The 21,670-nt window shown below is 38.9% G+C and overlaps 3 protein-coding genes and 1 non-coding gene across 4 annotated transcripts; all 4 read left to right on the forward strand.

Moving 5' to 3' along the window:
• Positions 1-5,472: 5,472 nt before the first annotated feature.
• On the forward strand, positions 5,473-5,578 carry LOC125185788 (small nucleolar RNA snoR69Y). The gene has a single exon (XR_007170286.1). It is a non-coding gene; the product is annotated as a small nucleolar RNA snoR69Y (small nucleolar RNA).
• A 4,121-nt stretch (positions 5,579-9,699) lies between these two features.
• Positions 9,700-11,685, forward strand: LOC125219425 (Plant invertase/pectin methylesterase inhibitor superfamily). The gene is made up of 2 exons (XM_048121400.2): positions 9,700-10,664; positions 10,827-11,685. The coding sequence occupies exons 1-2, from the start codon at positions 9,728-9,730 to the stop codon at positions 11,495-11,497; spliced, it is 1,608 nt and encodes a 535-aa protein (XP_047977357.1). The 5' UTR covers positions 9,700-9,727; the 3' UTR covers positions 11,498-11,685.
• Positions 11,686-11,876: 191 nt separating this feature from the next.
• LOC125220974 (putative pectinesterase/pectinesterase inhibitor 58) lies at positions 11,877-14,403 on the forward strand. The gene is made up of 2 exons (XM_048123100.2): positions 11,877-12,902; positions 12,978-14,403. Exons 1-2 carry the CDS (start codon positions 11,912-11,914, stop codon positions 14,351-14,353), a joined length of 2,367 nt encoding a protein of 788 aa, XP_047979057.1. The 5' UTR covers positions 11,877-11,911; the 3' UTR covers positions 14,354-14,403.
• A 3,518-nt stretch (positions 14,404-17,921) lies between these two features.
• LOC125218562 (uncharacterized) lies at positions 17,922-21,428 on the forward strand. The gene is made up of 6 exons (XM_048120250.2): positions 17,922-18,165; positions 19,600-19,669; positions 19,762-19,824; positions 20,106-20,144; positions 20,259-20,315; positions 21,085-21,428. The coding sequence occupies exons 1-6, from the start codon at positions 17,969-17,971 to the stop codon at positions 21,175-21,177; spliced, it is 519 nt and encodes a 172-aa protein (XP_047976207.1). The 5' UTR covers positions 17,922-17,968; the 3' UTR covers positions 21,178-21,428.
• Positions 21,429-21,670: the final 242 nt, after the last annotated feature.

Consider the following 21,670-nt stretch of genomic DNA (forward strand, 5'->3'; position numbering starts at 1 on the left):
CACTTAATAGAAATAGAAATTTATCACAAATATAACTAGTAATAAAGTTATAGATGAAGGGACTAGAATTTAGTGTGTGTGTGTAAAATTAAAACACACTGCAAATAGTAATTGCTTGTTATTTTGTAACTATTACTCCCTCCGTCCATCATTAGGAGTCTCATTTCTCGGTAGCACAGATTTTAAGAAATGTTAAGAGTGAGTGGAAAAAAGTTAGTGGAATAGGGGCTCCACTTGTATATGCGGAGTATTAGTTATATATTACTCCCTCCGTCCCGCTTTAGCAGTCCCATTGACTTTTCTGTCATCTTTTTGTAAAAATGATAAAAAATAGTTAAAGAGGAGAAATGGTAAATTAAGAGAGAGAATAATATAGAGAAGAGTCTTATCTACATTATTGTCTCTCTTACTTTACCATTTCTCCACTTTAACTATTTTTTATTATTTTTACAAAAAGAGGGCAGAAAAGTCAATGGGACTGCTAAAGCAGGACGGAGGGAGTATATGTGAGCGGAATGAGTTAGTGGAAGGTGGTACCCTATTACCATTTATGGAAAAAGTGAACCGAGACTCCTATTGGCAGACGGTCTAAAATGGAAAAATGGGACTCCTATTCGCGGACGGGGGGAATATAAGTTTATGGTACTATATTATACTCCCTTCATTCTTCTAAATATGAAATATTTGCTTTTCACTACGGGATTATGTAGTGTTGTTAAGTGAAAAGAAAACAAAGTAAGATGATGTTGTTTCCATTTTAAGAAATATTTTCTTTTAATTGGACAGTCCAAAAAGGGAAATATTAAAATTTTAATAGTACAACGACAGTTTTAATTATTACTCTTAAAAAAGTGTTCCACATGTCTACGAAAAATAGTCTCATCTTTCCATTTCGAGATGTACATAAACAATAGCTCCATCCAAAAATGAAAAGTTTCTCTCAAATTATTAACACTATTCTATCCATCTTGTAGGGATCAGACCAGTTCGGATTCATTATTTACCGAGACCATACAAGAGAGCTCAGTCTAACTATTACAATTCTTGTTAAGAACCCTGGCACATTCTTGATTGACCACCTTCAAGTGTTGATGGTCCCTTCACACTCAATAAACTTGTTAGTAACAACGAACAAGATCCTCACGGATCCAAAGCTATTGCACAAGTAAGAACAAGAGTCAAGAAGAAATCCGAATAGATCAAAGAATGATAGCTCAGCCACCCGCCTATACAACAGATCTATTCACCAGAACCAGATCCAAGGGAGCATAGTTGAAACTGACTAGAGATTACCCTCACACCGTCGATATCACCACCACCGAACTCCTACACACCGGACCAAGATCCACCTAACACAATCTCACACTAAATCACTCACACACAAAACCCTAGATCTCACAAACACATCGACAACCGAAGAAGTTTCCTTCACCAGCACTCACACTGATCAATCACACATAGAGCAGTGAAAGACCAAAGAGAAACCGCCGGATAAGTCATCGGAGAAGAAAGGAGAGTAGAGAGAAGTCACTGAATTGAGTAAGTAGAGAGAGAGAATAGAGAGTAGTGAGAAGTGAAAGAGTCGTCTCACACATAAGTAACACACCTCTCAATCCAACGGTGATCCGGGTGAGTGTCCACGTGGCAGGCAGTGAGGTAAGGAGAATGGGCTAACCGGGCTCAATTCTGCATGGGCCAGAATTAAGTCATAGCCCAAATAAATGTCCACCAAATATTCAGCATACTTCACCTTGGGCTTGGGCTTGTCCACTATTAGCGTGGATAAGTTTTTTTTTGGCCTGGCCAAGTTTCTTGGCCTTGCCCAAGTTTTTTTGGCTTGGACAGAGCCATGGATATTTCCATTTTGGACATTCTAAATGGTTAGAGATGGTTTAATAACAAATTTATAGTCATTAATATATATAATCATCAGTATCTCATTTATAGTATAAAATGAGATAGTGTGATCAAGAATATTTAGTGAGCAAGTTTGCATGTATCTATACACTATATAAATGGGGAGTTTTGGGGGTATTTAGGGAAATATCTTTTTAAAATAGATATTTTTATTTAGATAAAACTGTTTTTTCTCTTGCTATTCATACAGTTACTTCACACTTGATGGTTAAATTAGTAGGAAGTTAATAGGGAGTTACTTAAAGTTAATAAGGAATTAGTGGGTCATTGTGTTTAATTTTTTATTATGAAAGATTTTTATCTTCTTATTCCATGATTTTAATATAATGTATAAACGTTAAATTGGAATAAGAAGACAAAATTCTATCACAATTCCTTGTATTAGAATTTTTTGGTGGTATGGTAGACCGTTTTCATTTCTAGATTTCATGAGATCGATGTGGCACAAAGACAAGGTAACAAATAACTTCACAATCATGGCAAAATAGCTGAGAAACCATGTTATCATGATATTTCTACCTCCTTGCACATAAATTTTGTCATTCCTTCACCTATATTCTCAATTGCCTCTTGATAACTGCAAATGAGAACAATAATTACCATCCATGCAACAACATAAGAAGCAGATTTTTTTTAAGCAGTTATGTGGAAATTAGCTTCAACTACCAGAATAGTAACATGAGAAATCTGTTCTTTTAACATTACATAAAAAATTGCTAATTAAAAAAAATATCCTTTTCCAAGCTCCGAAAAAGCAAAAGAAACATGATGAAACTCTTCCATGAGAACCTTGTGATCCTTTGTACCACCTGCCAATGAAAAATCAGATTTGTAACTATATTCACAAATTATAAAAACTTATAACGTGTTATTTATTTCGAGCCTAAGATGGTAACTGAAAAAATAGAAAGAGGTTATAAAATGAAAAACTCAAATGAGAAAGGCCATTCTGAGTTGTATATGTGAGAATAGAATATGTTAGCATTTATGTTGCTTACCTGGGCACCAGCAAGCTTGTTTTCCCAACTAAGCACACAATAGTAGGGGCCTTCCCAGAATGCACCTGCATTCTTGGCAATACCAGGATGTGTAGCAAGCTGAAGATATGAATTGTTGTCCGTGGCATAGTACAACCAAGCAGCTCCCCAAACAAAACCATCGTAGTGTCCCGTAGAGTTATAGAACTTGGCTGCCTCATTACCATTACTATATCTACCACGCTGATCCCTAGAAAACTTAAAGAGAGTCTTAGCGCCATGGACAAATATAGTTACCTAAATCATCACGGTGGAAATGCATAAAGCTTGCTTAGACCAAATTACTATGGATAATAACTAGGGGTGGGTAAACGGTTTTCGGTTATTCGATTAATCGAGAATTGAATCGGAACCGGTCGGTTATAACCGATAACCGAAATTTAAGGTGTTCGGGTCGGTATCGGTTTTACGTTTTGCTCCAAGTCGGTTATCGGTTATAACCGACCGGTTATCGGTTATAACTGATATCCGACATTAAATTAATTTTAATTTCAATTATATATTTATTTAATACTAGAAAAAATTATATTTACTTTCAAACTTTGTCACAATAAAAGAAATTATAATTTATATCTAAATTTTGTCAAAGTGTCGTATTGCAATGTCAAAAAAGTCCATTAAATTTATATCTCAAAGTCAATAAAGCTCATAAGCATTACTATTATTTTAAAAGTAGAATATCCCTTCACTTGTCATTGGAGAAAAGTTTTTAAATTATAGATCATGTAAAGTTTAAGTCTTTTAAAGCGTCTAAACAATTTATATATTACTTGTAAATAGGAGTATAATAATAATAATAATAATAATAATAATAATAATAATAATAATAATAATAATAATAATAATAATAATAATAATAATAATAATAGTAATTAAAAAAAAGTAGATGAAAAGTTAAAAGTTGAAACCATAAAAAATTTTAATTTTAATTATATTTTTAATTAATAATAGAAGAAATTGTAGTTTACTTTTAAACTTCGTCACAATAGAAAAATTTGTAATTACTTCCAAATTTTGTCAAAGTCTCATATTGCAATGTCAAAAAAATCTATTTTAATTTGTATCACTATCAATTATACTTATACTATCACAAAATTTATAAAGTTTCTAAATATTATTTTTAAAGTAAGATATCTCAAAGTCAATAAATTGCTTAAGCATTATTACTATTTTAAAAATAGGATAACCCTTTACTTATTATTGGAGAAAAGTTTTTAAATTTTAGATCATTTAAAGTTTAACTCTTTAAAAGTGCCTAAACAATTTTATGTATTACTTGTAAATAGAAATAATAATAATAATAATAATAATAATAATAATAATAATAATTATTATTATTATTATTATAATAAAAAGTAGATAAAAGTTAAAACCATAAACAATTTTAATTTTAATTCGGTTAGTTCGGTTATAACCGATAACCGATCGGTTCTAACCGAGTCGGTTAATTAAGTAACCGAACTTGAGATCGGGTCGGTTTCAGTTAGTTTTTTTATGAAATTTTGGGGTCGGTTAACCGACAAATCGGTTCGGTTATTAATCGAACCGACCGAATAACCACCCCTAATAATAACCACCCATTAACTCCATATTAACTTTAAATAACTTTCCACTAACTTCAAAAAATTACCCACTAATCTAAAGTAACTGTATTTATTTAAAAAATAATATGAATATTTCCTTAAATACCCTCAAAACTCCCCTTTTATATATTGTATAGATATGAACGAATGATTAATCAGATTTTAAAATTATGAGTCAGATGCAATTATTTGTCGCATCTTTGAATTAAATTTTAAGTTTATCACCTTTTGTAATAGCACGAGTTTGCTTATATAAATATAAAAAATTTCCAATAGTAATGAGTAGGTGTAGATGCACAAAAGATGTATACGAAGGATTTTTAGTTATACTCCCTCCGTTTCACGGAAGATGACGTCTCACTTTCTTTTTTGGTCTGTATCAACCAAGATGACTTATTACTCAAAATAGAAACAGATAATATCTCTACTTTTTTCTCTTTCTTTCTACTCTCTCTACTTAACATAAAAAAAACATAAAATCTCGTGCCACCAAGGAATGAGTCATCTTCCTTGGGACGGAGAGAGTACTTCTAAAATTAATAACGTGTTTGAGTGTATTCAACTGAATTATTTATTTCTTATAATTACAATTAAAAATCAATTACTCATAAAATTTCAATTACTCTGCGGCATAGATAGAATTTCATTTCAAATTTATAGACGTTGTTAACTTATCGCTGGATATAGTATTATTTTCAGTTATAAAATTAAACTAAACCCTAATTTGTTAACGGTTTTATAAAAGCCCCAGGCTTCATCTTGTCATTCACCACTACGGAGGCAACCACTCTTGCCCTTCGGCCTTCGCCCTAGTCCGTACCTGTTCATGAAGATAAAGCCGCAATTTTTTAACAGGGATTCTCATCAGATCAAAGCAAATATCTCAATTATGTGAATTAGTATCTACATTTTGTTTATAGACAAAAAAAATGGTGTTTGGCAGTGATGATTAGATTACTAATCCCAGCTCTATGAGACCTTTGTTTTGTGTAAGGTCAGGGACAATACTTTTTTCTCACGTCTCGTCTAAGCCACTCCATTTTTACTTTCTAATCCTTATTTTCAGTTTTAAACTCTAGCTGGAGAGCTTTTCTTTGTGATTATATTCAATTAATCGCCCTGATCATGCTTTACATCATAGTTACAGTCTCCCCTTTTCAAATACATTTTGTTTTTAATTAGAGTATCTGTGGGTACCCGAATTGACAGACCAAATTAGAGATGTTAAATGTGCCGGGCCGGCCCAGGCTCGGGCCTGGTATGGGCCGGCCCAGCCCCAGCCCATCAATTAAATGGAGCGGGCTTAGGCTGGGCTGAGTATGTTAATTGGGCTCCAATTGGGCCTCTTTATAAACCTAGGAACGGCCCGAGCCCCGGCCCATTTGAAGCCCAACCCAGACCCAGGACCGGCCTAGGCCCGCTAGAATCTCATATATGTCCTATATTCTTAATTCTAATACTTTGTATAAATCTATTTTATGCATAATATAGGGTATTGTTAGGTTGATATTTTTTAGCTTTGAAAATTGAGAATTGTCGTCCACTCATCCACAACATTTTCGTAATAATGTCAACTGCAATATTATCGTCAATAGTCTGCACATCAAATGTCCATAGTCTACACATCAAATGTCAACAACTTATAGTTGACAGTATATGTGTATAGTTGGCATGGATTGTACACATAGTTAACATTATATGGTGTAGTTGACATGAATTGTATATTTAGTTGACATTATATGTGTGTAGTTGACATGAATTGAATATATAGTTGACAAAAAAAAAATTAAAAATATAAAATTTAAAAAGTATTTATTGAATAAATTGTACCATGAAATTACCATTATGCCCTTTCATAATTAATTAATTTAAAATTATTTTCCATGTGGCAAATTCTGGACCACTCATTTAATAATGCATGCTAAAAAATCTCAATTGTTCACAACCCTATATTATTATTATTATTATTATTATTTGTTATTTTATTTGTTATAAGATGAATTAACCTAATCAATCTAAATCAAAACTTATAACAAATTTGATTTCCATAATTATAATGATTAATTATTAACTAGTTTTCTCCTTAAAAATAGTATATCCTAGAATTAATCATGTTATAATAACTTTGATTTGAATAAATATAGTAATGAATAAGTTATTTATGTGTATGTAATATGTATATTAGTATATATGTATGTATTAGGCCTTAGAAGGCATCCTTTCGAATATTTTAATACATATCCAGTAATCCAACCTTTCTCGTATATTATTTATGTGTGTATGATATGTATATATGTATGTATTTTTAATGATATTATGCAAACGGAAAAAGTACTAATCTATTAATTTAACTACTCTTACCTAAATCCAAACTTATACTCTATAATTATAGTAACAAATTATTAATTGTTAACTGTTCATTGACTTGATTTGCATTTGAATTCCATTATTACAGTACCAAATTTCAATTCCATGATTACATATTTGCATGATTATAGATTTTAATCATTAATTGATTTGCATAATTATAGATATTAGTTGTTGATTGATTTGGCTAAATTAAAAATCCGTTTCATAATTATATTGTACATGATGATTCTTGATTTTGTGGGGTTATAATCTATAAATTTAATTACTCAACCTAAATCCATAGTTACAGTAACAAATTGTTAATCGTTAATTGATTTGATTTGCATTTGAATTCCATATTTATAGTAATAAATTTGAATTCCATGATTACATTTCATTTGCATAGTTAATAGATTTTAATTAGTAATTGATTTGCATAATTACATATATTAGTTGTTTATTGATTTGTCTAAATTAAAAATAGTTTCATAATTATATTGTATATATAATTATACTGTATATGATGATTCTTGATATTGTGGAATTATATAAGAGTAATATTTATGTGTGTATACACATTTTTGTAAATTTTGGATATGGAATTATAAAAGTATATGTCATTCCTTTTATTTTTACATATAGGATGAAAAATAAAATTTGAACTTGGCCCAGCCCAGCCTGGCCCGGTCCGGCCCACTTATGAACTGGGTCCGGGCTTGGACTGGGCTCATTCTGCATACCAAAACCCAGGCTCGACCCAGCCCGACACAGCATAGGCCGGGCTGGGCTTAAATATTAAATATCGTCGGGCCTCACCGGGCCGGCCCGACCCACTTGACATCTCTATCCAAGATTATACTCCCTCCGTTCGCGAATAGAAGTCACATTTTCCATTTTAGTCCGTCCACAAATAGGAGTCCCGGTTCACTTTTAACATAAATGGTAATAGGTCTCACATTCCACTAACCCATTCCACTCACATTTTATTTAAAAACTAACTCATTTTACTCACATTTTATTTAAAACTCATATATACAAGTGAGACTCAAATTCCACTAACATTTTTCCACCCACTTTTCTTAATATTTCTTAAAACCCGTGTCGCTAAGGAATGAGACTCCTAATAGTGGACGAAGGGAGTATTTCGATTGCAAGATACTGTTCCCTCCGCGTCCATATTTTGCCTCTTCTATCATGCAACAACTAACTACGGAGCTCCATAGGGATTGTTTCTAACACATGCATTCCTCTATGAAACCTATAATCATAGCTAACATTAAAGAGAGAGAATTACTTTACCAAAGTGCAAGAACATTGAAAATAAGATTGCTTTGAAAACGTTGCAGATAAAAGTGGTGGTTTCTAAACTGATAGTAGTATCAAAAGTTTTCTCTTGCAAAAGGTTTATGTAAATATTTGGCTGTTCATACTAGCTTCATTATTGGGTGAAATGTAGTCCATGTCAATGCATATTCGGAGACAAAATGTGAATAGTTTAAGCAAAGGCTAATGCAAGCATGAACATTTTCTATGTTCTTCAAAAGGTGAGTTACATCTAAAACATTGAGCAATAAAGTTGTGCTCTGCCTCTGCATGTTCGTCAAAAAAAAGTTACATCTAATACAATATTTAGCAATAAAGTAATGTGAGCAAGAGCTGTTTTTATTATTCTCCAATTTACTACCTGTCACATTTGGTATGATGTCTAGTTAACTTTTAGAAAGAAGTTAAATTAATTAGCCTGATTAAAAATGCTTTGCTATTTTTTCCAGTGCTCTACTCACCTGGATTCCACTTTCTCAATAAATTTTGTAATTTTTTTTGCATGGAATTCTCTATATTTCAATAGGAGTATTAATTTTCAAATTGTGTTGTGCTAGAAACAATTTAAATGCAAATCGAAAGATGATCGCCTACATATTAAAATATTTTTACACAAAGTAATATGTATATATAAGTCGTCACACGATTAGAATTTTTATTCTCATCACCGATTCATGTCATACTAGCTATATGACTATGAGCATAATAGACGCTACAAAAAAAAAGTTGATACAAATTTTTTGAAATATAACTATGGAGTACTGTACAATTTAGGATACACAAAAAACGTCACTAAATTAAAGACAAATTACCTTCATATTTTATTTTTCTAGGATATTTCTATTTGTATATTTTAATTTTAGTTGGAATATCAATAATAAAGATGCTTTTTAAAGTGTTATTAGTGGTATATTTACAAACACAAATCTTGCAGTAAAAAATATCGTTAGTCATTTTTTTTGGTAGGGTGTGATCGTTTCTAATATCTTAATTGAATGTATAAACAACATATCTATCTTTCTATTGGAACAAAAAGTGAAATACTTAAAAGTGGCCTTAAGAATCTTATTGGTCCTGTTTAACCTTTTTGTTTAATTTCTTTTGTCATGTTTGAAGTTGTACGCATGCTTCATTTGTGGATTATTTGTTTCACTATATTGCAAGTATGCCGACAAAATTATAAGACTTGGGTGTTCATTTTAGAATCCCATCTCACTTCAACATTAAGACAAAATTCATTCCCAAATACAAGATCAATATTAAAGAGCTCAACGTCATTAAACGTAAAAGTTTATGATGATAACCCACATCTTCTGATCTCAAGAGAATCAAATTTTTACATTTGGTAAAAGATAGCATAATCTCCAACTTTGCCATAAAGAAAATTAAAGTATATTTTCTATCTACACATCTACTGAACATTCCTTTCCCTCTACTTTCAACTATTACAAGCAATCCCATAACATAAATATGCATCCAATCCAACAAAAACAATCACCATTTTCTTCACATCAATCAATGGCTAATTTCGCATTTCTTCTTATTTTTACAATGACATTATCTTCATGTCACCTTCTCTCACTTGGATTACTCGATCAAAACCAAACATTCGAAACCCTCATGGCTAGAGCTTGTCACAAGATCAACAACCAAGACTCATGCCTCTCAGCCCTCCAATCCCATTTCGAGAGCCACGACCACCCCGCCGTCTCCGTCCTCACGGCCGCCCTCAAGAACTCGATCAACGAGGCTCGGTCCGCCATCAACAAGATCGCGACGTTCAACACGCTCTCCATAACCTACCGCGAGCAGCTGGCCGTGGAGGACTGCAAGGAGCTCCTCGACTTCTCGGTATCCGAGCTCGCGTGGTCCTTGGCGGAGATGAACAACATCCACGCCGGCCGCAAAACCCCTCACTCCGACGGAAACCTAAAGGCCTGGCTGAGCGCAGCGCTCAGCAACCAGGACACCTGCCTAGAAGGGTTCGAGGGCACCGACCGGCGCCTCCAGCGCTTCGTGCGGGGCAGCCTCACGCAGGTCACGCAGCTCATCGGCAATGTGTTAACTCTCTACACACAGATGCACGGCCTGCCTTTCAAGCCGCCAAGGAAGAATGCAACGGAAGATCCCATTTATCCGGGCTTCCCGGAATGGATGACGGACGGCGATAAGGCTCTTCTCGCCTCCGGCCCCACTGGGATGCACGTCGACTCAGTGGTGGCGTTGGACGGCAGCGGGCACTACCGGTCGATCGGGCAGGCGATTTTGGAGGCGCCCGATCACAGCAACCGGAGGTTTGTGATCTACGTGAAGAAAGGGGTTTACCATGAGAATGTCGACATGAAGAAGAAGAAAACTAATATTATGCTTGTCGGAGATGGTATTGGCCAAACTGTTATCACCGGCGACCGCAATTTCATGCAGGGATGGACTACTTTTCGAACTGCCACTGTTGGTAAGTTGGTAAAATAGTACTCTCTGTTCCAAATTAGTTGAGTCATTTTCATTTTTTTTTAAACATTGTTCTCTTGTCTACTTTATTCTGTCGCTACATTTTTTTTGCTGTTTAACTTTTAAACATCAATTTCTTAAATCTCGTGAGCAAATTATATTGCAGCTGTTTCGGGGAAGGGATTCATAGCAAGGGACATAACATTCCGTAACACGGCAGGGCCGGAGAACCACCAGGGGGTGGCCCTGCGTGTGGACTCGGACCAATCGGCCTTCTTCAGGTGCAGCATGGAAGGGTACCAAGACACCCTCTACGCTCACTCCCTTAGGCAGTTCTACCGCGAGTGCAGCATCTCGGGCACCATCGACTTCATATTTGGCAACGGGGCGGCCGTGCTCCAGCAGTGCAAGATCTTCACGAGGGAGCCGCTGCCGCTGCAGAAGGTGACCATCACCGCGCAGGGGCGGAAGGACCCGCACCAGAGCACTGGCTTCACCATCCAGGACAGCTACGTGTACGCGACGCGCCCCACCTACCTCGGCCGCCCCTGGAAGCAGTACTCCCGGACTGTCTACATAAACACTTACATGAGCTCTATGGTGCAGCCCAGAGGCTGGCTCGAGTGGTATGGGGACTTCGCTTTGGGCACTCTATGGTATGGTGAGTATCGGAATTACGGCCCAGGAGCCGCTCTTTCCGGCAGGGTGAGGTGGCCCGGTTACCATATCATCAGGGATGCTGCCACCGCCGGTTTCTTCACCGTCGGCCGTTTTCTCGACGGGATGGCGTGGCTTCCTGCCACCGGCGTCAAGTTCTCTGTCGGCCTATCCAATTAGTTTATCTTTATTCTATTTCAATTTAAGGATTTACGTATAATTAAAAATATAGATTACTATCTAGATCAACTGAATTTATTTTGGTACCGCTAAATTTGTGACCGATATCACCGCAGTGTAACCTCCACTATTCATGGATGGTACTACAACAATATTGAAATGAGTGGTTGAATTGTTTTTTCCCCCTACATACCAAAAATAAGAGTAGTCTTAAAACAAAATTCAGTTGTCATCCACAATAATCAACCGCGTCTGGTGCAAATAACCTCGACGTAACCAAATAATCTCTTCATCCCCTTCATATTCTTGATGGAGAAGCCGTGACCATTTCACGCCCTTCTCCACTCAACCATCTTATACACAATCAACGTCCATCATAATCACAGGACGTCGCACAATTAATATAACAAAAAAATGGGCCAAGATGGGCCGAAAAAGATTGCAATAATCAGCGTGTGTTCTCTCCTCCTGGTAGCGCTCATCGTGGCAGTTCTATTCGCCGGCCACAACACCCCTAGCAATAACAAGGTCAAACCAAACACTTCGCAGAAGGCCATCGCGGCCATCTGCCAAACCACCGATTACCATGACACCTGTTTCAAAAGCCTCGACGGCCAAAACTCCTCCGACCCCAAACAGCTCATCCAGGCTGCCATGCAGTCCACCATCGCTTACCTCAGAACTGCCCTCCAAAACTCCACCGCTCTCAAACAAGCCCAGACCGATCCCCGTGCCCGCGCTGCTCTAGATGACTGTGGCGAGCTTGCCAACCTCGCCATCCACGATCTCGACAGATCCTTCGCCAAGTTCAGCCAGTTCGACATCACCAACGTCGACGACATCCTCATGGAGCTCAAGACGTGGATCAGCGGCTCCATGACGCACCAGGAGACCTGCCTCGACGGATTCGAGAAGGTCGACAGCGACGCCGTGGTGCAGATGAAGCAACTGCTCAACGCCTCCATGGAGATGACCAGCAACTCGCTCGCTATGGTTGCCGAGATCTCCATTTTTCTCGAGTCCGCCATGGGCATCCAAGGTGCCAGCGGTAGCCGCCGTCTCCTCTCCGAGCAAGACCTTGTTGTGGAGGAGTACGACAGCTGGATTGACGCCGTCAAGCGGAGGTTCCTCACCGTCCCAGCAGCCAAGATTAGGCCGGACATCATCGTGGCCAAGGACGGCAGCGGCAGGTTCAAAACCATCAATGAAGCTCTCCTCCACATCCCTAAGAACAACAATAAAGCATTCGTTCTCTACATCAAAGAGGGTGTTTACGCAGAGCAGGTGATGATCAACACCTCCTTCACGAACCTCATGATCATGGGCGACGGCCCCACCAAGACCAGGATCACCGGAAACTTGAATTTCGTCGACGGAGTTGGCACCTACAGAACCGCAACTGTTGGTACGAGTGTTATTCAATTAAAAATCACTATGTTCCACTCCATTCAAAGTGTTTTATAAGAAAATCCACCCGCAGCCGTGCAAGGGGATGATTTCATAGCGAGAGACATAGGCTTCGAGAACGCAGCGGGCGCAGTGAAGCTTCAAGCCGTAGCTCTGCGCGTAAGCTCAGACAGATCCATATTCTACAATTGCCACATTGATGCCTACCAAGACACCCTCTACGCGCATGCCTACCGCCAATACTACAAAGACTGCGTGATATCCGGCACGATCGACTTTGTCTTCGGCGACAGCGCTTCCGTCTTCCAAGGCTGCACGCTGCTGTTCCGGAAGCCATTAGCAACCCAGCAAAACATCGTGACGGCTCATGGCAGGAAAGACGCGAGGCAGCCGACGGCGCTGGTGCTCCAAAACTGCACGTTCAAAGCGGATGCAGAGCTAGAGCCGGTCAAGCACCAGGTCAAGTCTTACCTGGGCAGGCCGTGGAAGGAATTCTCGAGGACCATCATCATGGAGTCGTTCCTCGACGACTTCATCCAGCCCGACGGATGGATGCCGTGGGAAGGCGAATTCGGTCTTCAAACCCTCTTCTACACCGAATTCAACAACCGAGGGCCGGCTGCGCCCAAGGCACAACGCGTCAAATGGCCGGGCGTGAAGGAACTGCCGCCGGCTCGCATCAAGCGTTTCACGGCGGGGGAGTTTCTTGATGGAAACAGGTGGATACCGAAGCAGAAGGTGCCGTACGCAGCGGGATTCATCTTTCCTGTGCCTAAGGAAGATCCCAACATTAAGTACTCCCCTGTTTCGACGGAGGAGACCAAAGATTTGGGATCTATTGCAGATAGAAAGAGAAAACTTCCACTACCTCAACATCAGGGACCTGCTGCTGCTCCAGGTTTCTCTCCCCACTCAAGCATAGCAGCCTCACCGATGCAAGCCGCCTCGCCTTACCCTCTCGGCTATGGCACAGACGCCACGGCTCCTGTTGGCAATTGGGATTCGGAAACTGGGGAATTGTTTATAGATCTCTCTCCAGCCCCGGCTTCAGAAGCTCCGATTCTCCCTCCTGCAGAGTCTCCTCGAGCTGGTTCTCTGAGGATTACTCCGGCTTTGACTCCAACGCCTGCTGCATCGCCACCAGCCGTCACTCCAGGCCGCGCTCCAGCAACATCGTCTCCTCCAACTGCTGTACTGCCATCTGTTTCTCCTACAGCGCTTGCGGCCAAGGCATCTGCTGTGCCATCTGTTTCTCCTACAGCGCATGTGGCCAAGGCAGGTGCTGTGCCATCTGTTTCTCCTACAGCGCCTGCGGCCAAGGCAGCTGCTGCTCCTTCACCTAGCGGTGGTTCGGCGCCTCCTCCTCTAAGGACTTCCTTGGCGGGGCCTCCTGAATCAAAGCTGTCACCTCAGGCGGCTGAAGCTCCCACTTTTACCGGCGGATTGTAGCAGTAGTACTAACTCTGTTTTCTTGTTCTGGAACTATATTTATCCAATTCAGAATATTTAGAGCATCTGCAATGGTAATAGGCCAGCCACAGGCTAGCCACTCTCACTCCCTGCCACGTCATCAGCACTAAAAATCCACCTGCCACATCATCATTTTACTCAAATAGGCTAGCCTAAGGCCAGCCACAGGCTAGCCGCAATAAAAATAATTCAAAAACAACTACATTTTACGCAATTAAATTTACTATAAATTAAGGAATTAAATTTACGAGACATATACGGAAAAATGCATTCATTTCATTTAAATAAAAAAAAGATACATAGACAAAAAAAAAGTACATAATAAAAAAAAACCGGGCTTCCACACACGAGCCCCGCCTCTCTCTACTCCTCATCGCCGTCGTCGTCCTCACCGCCGTTGCCGCTGCCACCCGGGACCTCCACATCGGTGCCATCTGAGCCAGCGTCTGACCCCCCATCAGTGCCCTCGTGGCATCGAAATCCACCTGCATGTTGTCGAGCATCGAGCGAAGAAACCTCTTCTCCGTGAGGTCAGTTGCGACCCTCCACTCTTGGAAGATCTTGTACATCTGTTCCTGTGTTTTTTTACGCGAGAATAAGGTGTACGCGTGTGGGGGGGTGCCGAGATGACCTCCTGGGGCGATAGGGGGGAGGATCCCCTCGCTGCCCGTTGCGCCCGCTTTTGGCCAACCGAGCGAGGGCGACGAACAAAGGATGGAGGGGTTGGAAACTCCACAGCATCCGGGCGGAGGTCGTGGGATCCGCCGCTGCTGCCGCTGTAATCGCCGAAATAGTTCAGCTTCTGCTTCTTCGCCCACCCAGCTTCGACCCCCGTACGGAACTTCTCGGAGTCCTTCAGCACCAGATAGCATTCCCAGAAGGTGAACTCCTTATAAGTCCCCTTCACGGGGAACTGACTTTCCGCTAGCCTCTGGGCGTCCTCCTCAGTCTGCCCACTAGTCATCATGCGGAGGGCGTTGGTGTACAACCCCGAAAATCGGCCGACCGCGGCCCTGATGCGTTCCCATCCCTTCCAGCACTCCTCCCCGCTGTAGTCCTTTCCGTGCGGGCAGTACCTCCTGTAGGCTGCTCTAATCTTAGCCCACATGTTGACGATCCGCTGGTTGTTCGTAACCAGCGGATCGTCGCAAACCGACAACCACGCCTTGGCCAGGGCGACGTACTCATCCTCCATCCACTTCCTTCGCGTGGGGGTGTCGTCAAGAGCCGACTGCGACGACTCGCCGACCACCATGCTCTTCCTCTTAGTCTTCTTCTTCTTCGACGTGGCGCGGCCCGACCCGCTGGAACGGGAGTGTCCGCCTCCCCGATATCGATCCCCAGCTCATGCAATGAGAAACGGTCATCCCCAGTGAACTGCGTCTCCACTGGGGTCGACGTGTGAGACGAAGCCGTCAAATAATCAAGAGAGGGACGATAGACCGTGTCCCCCACCGGTGACCCCTGCATCCCGTGATGCATACCGGGTTGCATCCCTCCCTGCCATACCGGCATCATCCCCATCATCTGTTGCAGCATCTACTGCTGCATCTGGGGCAGACCTCCCCACCCCGGCGTTGCATGCCCCCGCCCGGCATCCCCCACTGCACCCCCCCTGCGCTCCCGCCATCATCCCCATCAACTGTTGCCAAGGGACGTTAAACCCTTGGCCCATCTGCCAGCCCATCTAGCCCCATCCAGATCCCACGGGTACCGTGGGAGTCTGAGATCCGCTCGTCGCCGGAATGGACTCGTTGTTGTTGTCCATCGCTCGATGTTGCTCTTATACAGAAATTTAGAGAGAGAGAAAACTCGTTAAAACAAGTGGTGCAAATGAAAATTAAACTAAAATCGCGTATATATAGTTTTTCAAAAAATTTCAAAAAATAAAAAATACTGTTGGCCGATCGCTCGCCGATCGGCATGCCACAATGACGCCCAGCGCATCGGCCAGCGCCCACAAATCGACGTGCGCTCGCCTATTCTCTCGCCGAAAACGCGCTGGCCGATTCCAATGGTTCGGCTAGCCGACCGGCTAGCGACACGAATCGACTAGCCGGTGGGTTAGCCGCTATTGGAGATGCTCTTATACTCCCTCCGTCCCAAGATAAGTGAGCACAAACTTTTTAGCACGAGATTTAAGGAAATTGGATTTTGACAGTAAAGTGAAAAGTGAATAAAGTAAGAGAGTTAATAAAGTAGAGATGAAAAGTAAGAAAGAAAATACCAAAAAAGGAAATGACTCACTTATCTGGGACGTCCTTAAAAAGAACGTGAGTCGTTTATCTTGGGACAGAGGGAGTATATGGATTTAAATGTAAACTGTCAAATGCCATAATCCAAATTTGCACTAAATGTACATTCATTTTTACTATAGTATATCTACAGAAATATGATTAATACATTTTTATTATGGCATCAAGACTATAGTATTGCAAAATCTAAGTAAACTAAATCTAAGTATGCAACATCAACCAATTTATATCTAGATTATTAATTAAAATGGTAGATTTAATAAGTAGTAAAGTAAAACCTAGAAAATAAGATAATGAGGAGGAACCTTACAATTTCACTTGCGACTTTATAGATCTGATATACATTCACAATTCAAATACTAGTATGGGTATACTTGATACCCGCGCGGGTATACCTAATAATCTCGATAATACCCAGTATTTAATGGTTGGGGTTTTCAATTTTTTTTATTTAGTTAATTAGTTTCAAATACAGACTGCCCTGATAAACTTTATTCCTCATTGTATCTCCTCTCTAACTTGTCTTCCAATTAAGGTGAGTATTTCTTTTATTTTTTCCATTCTAATCATATTATCAGTAATTAAGATATTAGAAATCACCACATCTATGCATAGTTAATAGTTGAAAATTATGCAAACATAGCAAAGTATAAAAACACCAATATGAAATCAGTAGTGTAGCAACAATCCCAAAAATACAAACATGTAAAATTACAACCAACTGGTTTGGGTACCCGCAACTGCGGGTACGGGATATCAGATACTCGTATAGTCATACGGGTCGGGATTGAGTAGTATAATATTGAACTTTTCGGTCTGGATACCTGCAAAATCGGGTTTGAATACCCGCGGGTACCCGTTTCGACACCCTTTCCTAAACCGTGGGTTACTTACTAGAATTAACTCGTTCCTCTTATTACTAGCATGTAATGTCCAATATAATGCTCTAACCTAAACTAATGATTTTTGATGTCATTATTCCATATCACGTTGTATCAACATTGATCTTATTCTGAACATATTTTAGGGTTAGTTGTGATTTTGGTAATCAATTATCTAACTTAAGTTAATTATTTTATCTGTGATACGAAACTCTCTGTTAGTGATACAACTACAAATACAATGACCCTCATGAGTTGCATTTCATATTGATAGGAATTTAGCTATATAAAAAAAAATGAATTTAGCTATTAAGCTTTCTCCAAATAAAATGAATTAAAGTAATCAATGATAAACGACGTAGTATGAGTCGTAACACAAGCCTTATAAATAGTGTTTAGGGTATCAATTTGAAACGAAATTGTTTTTGTTGACGATCATTAACAAGCCCAAATAATCAATGGCGGCATCTTCTTCCTCAACGACGTCGTCTTCCTCCTCCGACAGGTCTCGCCGCCGACGTCGGTCTCGTCGTCGTCAGAAAACCGACGAAGATCCTCTTAAAGTAAGCAAAAGAAGCCGCTCCCACACAAAACGTCGCCGGAGGCGTCATTCGCCTTCTTCTGATAGCTACACCTCCTCCTCCGAAGACTACAGGTCATAATTAATAAAAGTTTGTTATAGTTCTGTGTTGAATCTGTTTTTATAATGGATCTCAATTTAGGTCTTTTTCGTATTTGTCTCTGTTTCCTGATTCAAAGCTAGATTCCTTCATAATAGGATTGGTTTTATATTTGCAGAGTGTGCTGATATCTGGGTTTTTAAACTTTAGGGTCCTATTTGAAACCCAAGCGATGGGGTCGGATAATTTCTCTCGGAATTAACTTCAATTTGTAGTTTCCTTATAGACTGGTAGCTAATCTGAATTTTCTAATGTTACTCTGTTACTTTTTATTGTTGACAAAGGTTTTAGGTTAAGTTTCACGGCAATTTATTCAATCAGACAACTTTGGACAGGATCCAATTTGCTGGTTGTTACTTGTGAAAAAGAAAAAAAGAAAACGTGGCCTTGCTACTGCATTATATTGTGGGGAATGAAATGAATGAAATATTTGTTCCTCTATTGAATGGTGGGAATTATTTGGGGTGTTTCAGAATTAGCGTATCGTTTTTAAAAAACGATCTTGAAGTGGATGTATTTGCAGGATATGAATGCATTGTGGAAGATGATGTAAGTTTAATTTGAGAGAATCAATGGGTTTACAAATAGGTTTGGAATATGAATCCCAAAGTACTGACTTCCTTATCTTAGAAAATCAAAGATCTAGCTATTATAGAGTTAGAAAAAAATTGAGAAATAAAATCTAGTTTTGTGTGGAATCATTAATTAGTTTGATTGAGTTCCACGAATATAACTGCAAGTAAAGATGGATACCTTGTTTGTTAAACCTAATCACATATTACAAACGGGTTTCTTCCTTTTAATTATATCTCTTATAATCTTATAAATCTTTGATAATGGGTCCAGGGTCTCCTTTCTAGTTCTTCAAATAAGAGGACTTGTCTTACTCTGGTTTTCTTCTGCACCTACTGAAGTGTTTAGTGTTGGGGGACCAAGTTAATTACATATTAAGGCATACTATCTAGTATCTAGTAGTCTAGTTCACAACTATCTATGTCCATCTTGCCCATTAAGCATGTTGAATAGCCTTAGCAAAGCACTATAAGTAAATTAAGTTGTTTGCAGCTAGAAGTTTAATCACAGAGGATGCAGTTTCTTGCAAGAAAAGTTAATGGACGCATAAGATAGTGTGCATGTAATATATATTGTAGCGCACTCATATGTTTAAAGTTGAAAACTAGTTTGCATATATTTCGTGTAATGATTTCTAGATTAGCATTGGAAATTGAGGTTGCGCTGTTTATGTATGTCTAAGATCAACATCCTTTCAGATCTTTCACTCTTTTATTACTGAAAAATGCTCTTTAGAAAAAATTTTCCAGTGCTTTGTTACTTTACTTCAGCTAAAAGTGGGAATGATGGTGTATGGACTTCGCTTCTGAATTCATGTTTCCTTTCATGAAATCCAGTTCTTCTGATAGTGAACAGCATGCATCCCATCATTCAAAGAGGCATAAAAGGAGTGAAAAAGCAAAGAAGGTGATCCTTTCGGGGAATTTTCCGTACTTTTTATTGAGTAACGGTTTTCTTGTCACACATTAGTGCTCATTTACTGGTTGGTTGCATTGCAGAAGAAAGACAAAGAGAAAAAGAGAGATCATAGCCATGGACGCCATAAACTTAAAGATAAGGAGGTAGAAAAGTATTTCTTTTGCTCATAGGATCTCCATTTTATGATAAGACTTCATTGTGAACCATATGAAAAAAATTGTCTTGAAGTGGCCATTGATATGATACTTAAGATAAAATCATGGTTGTCTTTTCTTCACTGACACAATGATTTTTGAATATGAGATTCTGATGTTACTTTCTGCCTTTCATTAATGGCTCTTCGAAATTGGAGCTGGTGCCCATGACATGGTGATCCTGGATGTTTCTGGCTTGGTTTTGTCATGCCAATGTGAGCTATATACAGAAGAAGCAGGAAAATAGTGGTCCTGTGCAGCTTTCCAAGGTTTTTATTCTTATTGTCTATATTCTGTTCTGCTCTACTTGCATCTTTGAGTCATGCCATACATTTATTGGAACAGCTTTCCTAGTTTTCCTGATGTATACTATGTTTATTCAGTTCTTGGGAAAGGACAAGGACGATAGTGCTCGCCGCAGTGCCGTCTCTGGGAAAAAGGTATTTCTCATTCCTTTCTCTGCATATGCAATACATGTTCTTGCAAGCATTTATGTGTCATCTTTGTTTAACAAAATTCACAATTCATGATTTCTTCCATTCTTTATGGTTCACAATGGTGCCCAAGGAAGGACCTCATTTAGGGGTGTGCATTCGGGTTTCGGTTCGGTTTTTCGCCCAAACCGAACCGAACCCGAAAAACCGAATTTAGGCTAAAATTGTAAGCGAACCGAACCGAAAAACCGAAAACCGAAAAACCGAAAATCGAACTTAAAAAGCCGAACCAAACCGAAATTTCAAAACAAAACCGAAAAACCGAAAAAAAAAGTATATTTTAATATATCTAATTTATTTTATTTTATATATACTAATAGAATATAAATATATATAATATAAAATTAATAATATATATATAATATTTATTATATAAAAATATATTAGAAGAATATATATTATATATATGATATAATATACTAAATTAATAGGATAAAAATATATAATAATATATTTAAAATATAATTTGGTTTTTTTTCGCCTAAACCGAACCGAACCGAAAAACCGAAATTTTTGTATCTTTAAAACCGAACCGAAAAACCGAAAAAACCGAACTGAATTTCAAAATTTCGGTTTGGTTCGGTTCGGATATTCGGTTTTCGGTTATTTTGCTCACCCCTAACCTCATTCGTTTAATGCCCCCAAACAGCATTTACTGCATTTTGTTGTTATTAACCCAATACATGTGGTTAACGTCATGTCACTCCCTTTGTAGATATTACTTAAGCTAGATAAAACAAAAGAAGACAAGTTGGCTGAGAACAACCGGAATGAGCTGCTGAAGTTCTTGAATGCTAGTTATGATTGATGATGCTAACCAGTGTATTCAGTTCATTGAACGGCGTCAGTTCAGATTTTCCCTACATATAGTATCCGCGGTTGTTTGTGGGGGTAATATTGTTATACAGCCTTTGCTGGTCACGAGAATATAACTTGTTGGCCTTTGGCTAGCAATTCAGGTTTGATTGTATACGATATGTTTAGGATGAATGTCATTGGTATCTTTGTATTAAACTGATTTGGTGAAGAAAACTTATTTATTGATATGTTTTGTGGCCATTGATGGTGAAAAACTTTTTTCATAGCTGCAGGATTTATGGTTCAATCTATAGAAAAATGGTTTCGCTATGCACAGTGTAACACTAAACTGGATTTCTGTATGCTTTCAACATCACTTCATGTTTTTGTGCCATTGCATTTCCTTCAGGCATATATTGAAGTATGATTTTTTTACAGGGATTATGAAAATAATCATTGAATTGGTGAGATTGTTGATCATTTTACACTTGATTCATTTATTC

This window comes from Salvia hispanica, chromosome 1 (genome assembly GCF_029641045.1).
Source record: "Salvia hispanica isolate PSC_SH4W2 chromosome 1, Shi_PSC_v1, whole genome shotgun sequence".
Classification (NCBI taxonomy): Eukaryota; Viridiplantae; Streptophyta; class Magnoliopsida; order Lamiales; family Lamiaceae; genus Salvia; species Salvia hispanica.